The sequence below is a fragment of the Salvelinus alpinus genome, chromosome 24, assembly GCF_045679555.1.
Source record: "Salvelinus alpinus chromosome 24, SLU_Salpinus.1, whole genome shotgun sequence".
Taxonomy (NCBI): Eukaryota; Metazoa; Chordata; class Actinopteri; order Salmoniformes; family Salmonidae; genus Salvelinus; species Salvelinus alpinus.
The window spans coordinates 39,595,127-39,604,620 of NC_092109.1; the positions used below are offsets into that span (position 1 = coordinate 39,595,127).

The following is a 9,494-nucleotide window of genomic DNA, read 5'->3' on the forward strand; positions in this document are numbered from 1 at the left end:
GGAGACATGATTACTAGAACTGACTTTAGAAACTGTTCAAATGTAATTTAGAGGGACAGCTGTGGCTGCTGTGGCATATCAACATATTTTATACATTTTCAATGGAATTCAATACTATGTAGCTTTTGTGTTTTTATTTCCCATACTTAAATAAAAAATCTTTTTTTTAACAGAAAATAAAACATGAAATGATTGAGCACAGAAGCGGATAATTGCACAGCATTGAATCACCCATCACATCACCACACTTGCTACCCTTGCACTGTGCAAATACACACATGCACACACAGACACAAAACATAGACTTTATGGTCACTTTCCGTAGTAGCTTAACACAGACACAAAACATAGACTTTATAGTCACTGCCGTAGTTCAGGGAATGAGGAGTAGAGCGGAGGCTGCGTTGGTGATCATTTCCAAGGTGTCTTTATAGTCGCTGCCGAAGTAACGCAACAGCAGGAAGTTGAAGATACCCACAATGCACATCATGATGAGGAAGGCCAGGACGCGTTTCCCAAACAGGTACCCTGGAGTGCTGTCAGACAGAAACACAGTTGATTAGTCACACACACACACACATACAAAAAAGCAGTCAATCAGTTACAAATACATACATTACACACACACACATACACACACACACATATACACACACACACACATACAAAACAGCAGTCAATCAGTTACAAATACATACATTACACACACAGGTACACACACTCTCACCTTTGAGATGTCTGACCCATGTACCCGACAAAGTACTTCTGCCTGGCCACCAGGTAGATGATCCCTGCGAAGGCAGCAGGAGCTGAACACCAAGATCACAGACAGTGTTAGCTAGATGAAAAGAGAGACTGGGGAACGTTACGTAACGTACAGTATCTGTGATGATTTACCTTGGTTAAGGCACAGCCCAGCACACCACATCACTGCTAGGAAGGTAGGGTATGAATCCATACAGTTACGACTGTGGGGACAGACAAGAGAAACACGTGATGAAAACCCCAGTTAGGCCTAGATTCCATCAGATCAAGGGTTAACCGCCGCTAGAAAACACATGCATAACAGATGTTTTGGCGATGTCGGAGGTGTCACTACAGTCCCAGGTTCAAATCCAGGCTGTATCACATCCGGCCATGATTGGGAGTACCATAGGGCGGCGCACAATTGGCCGAGCGTTGACTGGGTTTGGCCGGGGTAGGCCGTCATTGTAAATAAGAATTTGTTCTTAACCTGAAACCCCACCTCTTTAAGGAATACCTAGGATAGGATAAAGTAATCCTTCTCACCCCCCCCCCCCCCCCCCTTAAAAGATTTAGATGCACTATTGTAAAGTGGCTGTTCCACTGGATGTCATAAGGTGAATGCACCAATTTGTAAGTCGCTCTGGATAAGAGCGTCTGCTAAATGACTTAAATGTAAATGTAAATGTAAACTGAGTTGCCTAGTTAAATAAAGGTTAAATAAAAAATAATCCACACCTGCCCCACTCGTGTTAGAAGTTCAGAGCGAGAAAGTGTAGGCTATACAGAAACAATTACGCTCCAACTGAAAAATCATTCAATTAAATAATGATTCCTAGCATCTTAATGGAGGTGTAGATTACAGTTTACGAGGCTGCATGGGATTTCTATTAATGTGACTCAGCATAGCCAATGCCGCTTTAGGTATAATTTACATTTTAGTCCTTTAGCAGAGGCTCTTATCCAGAGCAACTTACAGTAGTGAGTGCATACATTTTCTTACTGGTCCCCTGTGGGAATCAAACCCACATCCCCGGCGTTGCATATACCACAATCTACCCAACTGAGTCACACACGGGTTCCACCGCTATGTGGATGTTGGCTAATGCAGATCTGATTGAAATGGAGCCTTTAGGCTTAGACAGTTTGATGCTGATATTACAGTGAATACTAACACACACTGAGACTCGTATGAAGTGTTAAGGTTCTGATCCATACCGTGGAAACTCAGCATTACAGCGTGATTGACACGTAAAGGCAATGTTCTCGCTTTAGCGGAGACTGCGTTCACGGTAACAGCTGCGTATGTCGGCTCAATCGGAAATGGCTATTGAAGTTCTATAGCGGAATCTGTAACGATTCAGAATGAATAGAGCCCTGAGTCACGAGAGCTATTGCAAATATTCTGTGGTCAGTAAAAGACTCTGTAGTTTGCAGTCAGTAAAGTAACAATGATGAAATGGGTTGACAACATCCTCAGCCTTGCTCTCTCAATAGGAAGGAGGAGTGGTTGGAGGGAGGGAGGGAGGGAGGGGTGGAGGGAGGGAGGGGTGGAGGGAGGGAGGGTGGGAGGGAGGGAGGGTGGAGGGAGGGTTGGAGGGAGGGAGGGGTGGAGGGAGGGAGGGTTAGAGGGAGGGAGGGGTGGAGGGAGGGAGGGTTGGAGGGAGGTAGGGGTGGAGGGAGGGAGGGAGGGGGGGAGGGAGGGAGGGAGGGGGGAGGGTTGGAGGGAGGGAGGGGTGGAGGGAGGGAGGGAGGGGGGAGGGTTGGAGGGAGGGAGGGAGGGGTGGAGGGAGGGGGGAGGGTTGGAGGGAGGGAGGGGTGGAGGGAGGGGTGTTGCAATAAAAACACTGCCTCTTCCTGAAATACAAACATATAGTTCCTGTGTGACAGCGCAGCCACACAGCAACTTCCTGAACTTTGGTTTTTATTGCAAAATGTTTTACTTTGTGTGTGTGTGTGTGTGTGTGTGTGTGTGTGTGTGTGTGTGTGTGTGTGTGTGTGTGTGTGTGTGTGTGTGTGTGTGTGCGTGTGCGTGTGCGTGTGTGTGTGTTTCTTCACACGTGATGTCAACCTAACCACCTTAACTTAGTCCTCTCTACAGAGAAGTTGTATTAGTCATATGTGCATGATAGACATCGTCCAATGAAATGCTTACAGGCAGGTTATTTCTGGACAATGCAACAAGGTGAGGAGCAGAGAAAGGATGTGGGTCCACTGCTTCCTTTTTTTAATACAGGAAGTACATCAGCGCAACAACGATCGCCTCCAATGAAACAGTCCTGATCCTCTGTTCCTTCATGTGTCTTTATCTACGTTATTCCTTTTCTTGACCAGAATATTTGAAGGAAAGGAGACAAGGAGAGGAAGCCACTTCATACTATGGAGATGCACCCTGTGGGATGATTTCCTGGTCTGAGATTAAGCCAAGTCCTGGAATACAAAACACTTACAATGGGGCTGTTTCCATTGAGTATGCTTTTTAGTCCAGGACTATGTTTAACATCTGTACAGGAAACCGTTAGTCCAACCTCCCCTACAGCCCCCAGGGCAGATCCACACAGTAAGCAGAGTCTAACCTCCCCTACAGCCACCAGGGCAGATCCACACAGTAAGCAGAGTCTAACCTCCCCTACAGCCCCAGGGCAGATCCACACAGTAAGCAGAGTCTAACCTCCCCTAAAGACCCCAGGGCAGATCCACACAGTAAGCAGAGTCTAACCTCCCCTAAAGACCCCAGGGCAGATCCACACAGTAAGCAGAGTCTAACCTCCCCTAAAGACCCCAGGGCAGATCCACACAGTAAGCAGAGTCTAACCTCCCCTAAAGACCCCAGGGCAGATCCACACAGTAAGCAGAGTCTAACCTCCCCTAAAGACCCCAGGGCAGATCCACACAGTAAGCAGAGTCTAACCTCCCCTACAGCCCCAGGGCAGATCCACACAGTAAGCAGAGTCTAACCTCCCCTACAGCCCCAGGGCAGATCCACACAGTAAGCAGAGTCTAGTTTGAGGAAACTCCATGTGATGGTTAGTAATGTGAGGAGAGATGGAAATCACATGCAAAAGGTGACCAGATGAAAGAGAGAGAGGAGACGTGGGATATGCAAAACCCTTCTCCCACAGGCAACACTACCATTGTGTAAAGAAACACACACAGTCTTGTGTGGGTTACGGCATGGCTATTATTAGGTTATAGCTTGATACACGGGGATAGTAGCATGTATGGGAATGAAATAAGCATTAAAGAACAGGGGAAATGATAACCAGCTGGATCAACAGTTAAAATGGTGCTTCCTTGTTTGGGTTATGGGCTTAGTTCATATTCTGAATACACAGGGAAAGAATATAATTGTACATTGTGTGTGGGTTTTTTTATTTTAATTTTTATTTCACCTTTATTTAACCAGGTAGGCCAGTTGAGAACAAGTTCTCATTTACAACTGCGACCTGGCCAAGATAAAGCAAAGCAGTGCGACAAAAACAACAACACAGAGTTACACATAAACAAACGTTCAATCAATAACACAATATAAAAATCTATGTACAGTGTGTGTGCAAATGTAGAAGAGTAGCAATAAATAGGCCATAGAGGTGAAAATAATTACAATTTAGAATTAATACAGAAGTGATAGATGTGCAGATGATGATGTGCAAGTAGAGATACTGGGGTGCAAAAGAGCAAGAGGGTAAGTAATAATATGGGGATGAGGTAGTTGGGTGGGCTATTTACAGATTGGCTGTGTGCAGGTACAGTGATCGGTAAACTGCTCAGACAGCTGATGCTTAAAGTTAGAGAGGGAGATATAAGACTCCAGCTTCAGAGATTTTTGCAATTCGTTCCAGTCATTGGCAGCAGAGAACTGTAAGGAAAGGCGGCCAAAGGAAGTGTTGGCTTTGGGGATGACCAGTGAAATATACCTGCTGGAGCGCATGCTACGGGTGGGTGCTGCTATGGTGACCAGTGAGCTGAGATAAGGCGGGGCTTTACCTAGCAAAGACTTATACAGTGGGGCAAAAAAGTATTTAGTCAGCCACCAATTGTGCAAGTTCTCCCACTTAAAAAGATGAGAGAGGCCTGTAATTTTCATCATAGGTACACTTCAACTATGACAGACAAAATGAGAAAAAAAAATCCAGAAAACCACATTGTAGGATTTTTTATGAATTTATTTGCAAATTATGGTGGAAAATAAGTATTTGGTCACCTACAAACAAGCAAGATTTCTGGCTCTCACAGACCTGTAACTTCTTCTTTAAGAGGCTCCTCTGTCCTCCACTCGTTACCTGTATTAATGGCACCTGTTTGAACTTGTTATCAGTATAAAAGACACCTGTCCACAACCTCAAACAGTCACACTCCAAACTCCACTATGGCCAAGACCAAAGAGCTGTCAAAGGACACCAGAAACAAAATTGTAGACCTGCACCAGGCTGGGAAGACTGAATCTGCAATAGGTAAGCAGCTTGGTTTGAAGAAATCAACTGTGAGAGCAATTATTAGGAAATGGAAGACATGCAAGACCACTGATAATTACCCTCGATCTGGGGCTCCACGCAAGATCTCAACACGTGGGGTCAAAATGATCACAAGAACGGTGAGCAAAAATCCCAGAACCACACGGGGGGACCTAGTGAATGACCTGCAGAGAGCTGGGACCAAAGTAACAAAGCCTACCATCAGTAACACACTACGCCGCCAGGGACTCAAATCCTGCAGTGCCAGACGTGTCCCCCTGCTTAAGCCAGTACATGTCCAGGCCCGTCTGAAGTTTGCTAGAGAGCATTTGGATGATCCAGAAGAAGATTGGGAGAATGTCATATGGTCAGATGAAACCAAAATATAACTTTTTGGTAAAAACTCAACTCGTCGTGTTTGGAGGACAAAGAATGCTGAGTTGCATCCAAAGAACACCATACCTACTGTGAAGCATGGGGGTGGAAACATCATGCTTTGGGGCTGTTTTTCTGTAAAGGGACCAGGACAACTGATCCGTGTAAAGGAAAGAATGAATGGGGCCATGTATCGTGAGATTTGAGTGAAAACCTCCTTCCATCAGCAAGGGCATTGAAGATGAAACGTGGCTGGGTCTTTCAGCATGACAATGATCCCAAACACACCGCCCGGGCAACGAAGGAGTGGCTTCGTAAGAAGCATTTCAAGGTCCTGGAGTGGCCTAGCCAGTCTCCAGATCTCAACCCCATAGAAAATCTTTGGAGGGAGTTGAAAGTCTGTGTTGCCCAGCAACAGCCCCAAAACATCACTGCTCTAGAGGAGATCTGCATGGAGGAATGGGCCAAAATACCAGCAACAGTGTGTGAAAACCTTGTGAAGACTTACAGAAAACGTTTGACCTCTGTCATTGCCAAAAAAGGGTATATAACAAAGTATTGAGATAAACTTTTGTTATTGACCAAATACTTATTTTCCACCATAATTTGCAAATAAATAAATAAAAAATCCTACAATGTGATTTTCTGGATTTTTTTTTCTCATTTTGTCTGTCATAGTTGAAGTGTACCTATGATGAAAATTACAAGCCTCTCTCATCTTTTTAAGTGGGAGAACTTGCACAATTGGTGGCTGACTAAATACTTTTTTGCCCCACTGTAGATGACCTGGAGCCAGTGGGTTTGGCGACGGATATGTAGTGAGGGCCAGCCAACGAGACCATACAGGTCGCAGTGGTGGGTAGTATATGGGGCTTTGGTGATAAAACGGATGGCACTGTGATAGACTACATCCAGTTTGCTGAGTAGAGTGTTGGGGGCTATTTTGTAAATGACATCGCCGAAGTCAAGGATCGGTAGGATAGTCAGTTTTACGAGGGTATGTTTGGCAGCATGAGTGAAGGATGCTTTGTTGTGAAATAGGAAGCCGATTCTAGATTTAATTTTGGATTGGAGATGCTTAATGTGAGTCTGGAAGGAGAGTTTACAGTCTAACCAGACACCTAGGTATTTGTAGGTCTCCACATATTCTAAGTCAGAACCGTCCAGAGTAGTGATGCTAGTCGGATGAGAGGGTGCGGGCAGCAATCGGTTGAAGAGCATGCACTTAGTTTTACTAGCATTTAAAAGCAGTATTTTTATTCCAGGACTAGGTTTAATGTGTGTCTGGGAAAAATGATATGTGTGTGTGTGTGTGTGTGTTTGTGAAAGTTACTTACTTGGCGCAGGACACTCTCTCAAAAGCAGTTTTGTTGTTGTGCTCTTTACCCTCCCTCTCTACCTTTGTTGCAAAGAAAGCTGGAAATAAACACGACAGATAAAACACCAACCTTTCAGAAATGTATTTCATCGTCGATCAGAGAAGTGAAGAAAAAGACGTGATTATCAAGTGATATACAGTCATTTAAAAGTAAAGCATAGTATTCAAATCAAAGCATCGACCGAAAGGTTAAATGATAAAAAACATTTTACAGTATGAAAAACAAAGAACACTACACCACTACTAATGTCTGTAATAAATCACATAGTAAGCTACTTTACAATGTGAGTAAATCCTCCACAGGTCTCCATTTATAAAGATATTATTTATCTCAATGGGACTTCCTGGTTCAAATAAAAAATATATTAAGTTTATAGTCTCTTACCTGAGATAGGGCCGGTTTCCCAAACACAGATTAAGCCTAGTCCTGGACTAAAAAATCGCCATTGAAAGTGATTTTTATATCAGGATTAGGTTTAATGTGTGTCTGGGCAAAAAGACCCATAAAGTTAAATTATTCTCTCGCTGACAATGACAATGCAAGTAACTTCACCACAGTTGTTTTTTTGCCCAGGCCTCCTTTCTATACATATATTATTCATGTGAATGGGACATCCTAGTTGAAATAAAATAATAAATGTAGTCAAACGTAATTTTTTAAATTATAATAATAACCAAAATAATTTATATAAAGTGTATTAATTATCTTACCATTCTGCAGGACGCTAATGAGAGTGACGATGACCAAGAGAAAGATGTGTTCCACCACTATGGACAACATGACTACTCAGAACGGAGGGATAGATGGAGAACAGAGGGGGGACAGGCTTTTTGAATATAAGGATAGAAGAGGGACAACAGTTATAACTCTCTCTGTGTCTGTCTCTCTCACACACGCACACATTCTCTCTCTCTCTCTTGTACTTCCTGTTAGACTGTCAGTTTTTTTCCTCCGTTTGTTTTATGCAAACTATTTCTCAGACATTTCCTTACTGATGTGCGTATTGGCAACGGAGCTCCCTCACCCTTCCGTCGTGGTTACGTCATTGTTGTTGTCATTGCGTAGTACATTCAAAACCCCATTGATGACAAACAAATTCACAGTCCCATATGGTCTAGCGGTTAGGATTCCTGGTTTTCACCCAGGCGGCCCGGGTTCGACTCCCGGTATGGGAACGAATATTTTTCTTACTAGTCTTCTCACCAATACATCATTTTATAGGCGATTCAATTTACTTAGATATATTTACAATTATGATTTTATGCATGCACGACGTTCCAATTGGCGAGGAGTATTCTTCGTTAGTAACCATAAGATAGTCAAGAGAACATCCAATACATCAGCCTAGCTAGTACTGACTGTTACACATGCATAATTTATGTTAATAAATTAAACAAAACATTGATTCCTCCAACTGATAAAATACCTTATTTGATAATAATTTACATACTGTAGCTAGATGGAACCAGAGATGGTAGAGAACGCGAGACACTACACTCCGCAATTCTTTCTGGTCTACTTATTTCCCTCGCCGCGGAGCAGGTATGTGACTGGATCATTTGTTATGTTCGGGGCGGATGGGGCGAGCGGGAGGGGACAATAAGTAGACCAGAACCAGCTATCAATTCAATTTAAGGGCTTTATTGGTATGGGAAACATACATTAACATTGCCAAAGCAAGTGAAGTAGATAATAAACAAAAGTGAAATAAACAATACAAATTTACAGTAAACATTACACCCACAGAAGCTCCAAAAGAATAAAGACATTTCAAATGTCATATTATGTCTATTTACAGTGTTGTAACGATGTGCAAATAGGTAAAGTACAAAAGGGGAAAAAAATATAAACATAAATATGGGTTGTATTTACAATGGTGTTTGGTCTTCACTGGTTGCTCTTTTCTTGTGGCTACAAGTCACCAATCTTGCTGCTGTGATGGCACACTGTGGTATTTCAACCAGTAGATATGGGAGTTTATAAAAAATGGGGTTTATTTTTTAATTCTTTGTGGATCTGTGTAATCTGAAGGAAATATGTCTCTAATATGGTCATACATTTGGCAGGTTAGGAAGTGCAGCTCAGTTTCCACCTCATTTTGTGGGCAGTGTGCATATAGCCTGTCTTCTCTTGAGAGCCATGTCTGCCTATGGCAGCCTTTGTCAATAGCAAGGCTATGCTCACTGAGTCTGTACATAGTCAAAGCTTTCCTTAATATTGGGTCAGTCACAGTGGTCAGGTATTCTGCCACTGTGTACTCTCTGTTTAGGGCAAAATAGCATTCTAGTTTGCTGTTTTTTTGTAAATTCTTTTCAATGTGTCAAGTAATTATCTTTATGTTTTGTCATGATTTGGTTGGGTCTAATTGTGTTGCTGTCCTGGGGCTCTGTGGGGTCTGTTTGTGTTTGTTTTCAGAGCCTCAGGACCAGCTTGCTTAGGGGACTCTTCTCCAGGTTCATCTCTATGTAGGAGATGGCTTTGATATGGAAGGTTTGGGAATCACTTCCATTTAGGTGGTTGTAGAATTTAACGTCTCTTTTCT

General features: G+C 43.1%; 1 protein-coding gene and 1 non-coding gene across 3 annotated transcripts; one reads left to right on the forward strand and one right to left on the reverse strand.

Annotated features, from left to right (window-relative positions):
• Positions 1-119: 119 nt before the first annotated feature.
• Positions 120-7,978, reverse strand: alox5ap (arachidonate 5-lipoxygenase-activating protein). 2 transcript variants are annotated; one of them, XM_071364864.1, is made up of 6 exons: positions 7,663-7,851; positions 6,911-6,989; positions 898-968; positions 728-809; positions 367-536; positions 120-319 (listed from the first exon to the last, which is right to left on the reverse strand). In XM_071364864.1, exons 1-5 carry the CDS (start codon positions 7,730-7,732, stop codon positions 374-376), a joined length of 465 nt encoding a protein of 154 aa, XP_071220965.1. In that variant the 5' UTR covers positions 7,733-7,851; the 3' UTR covers positions 120-319; positions 367-373. The 2 variants fall into 2 exon arrangements, with proteins under 2 accessions (XP_071220965.1, XP_071220964.1); XM_071364863.1 differs by having other exon boundaries at positions 120-536; positions 7,663-7,978.
• Positions 7,979-8,055: 77 nt separating this feature from the next.
• Positions 8,056-8,127, forward strand: trnae-uuc (transfer RNA glutamic acid (anticodon UUC)). Its single transcript has one exon. It is a non-coding gene; the product is annotated as a tRNA-Glu (tRNA).
• Positions 8,128-9,494: the final 1,367 nt, after the last annotated feature.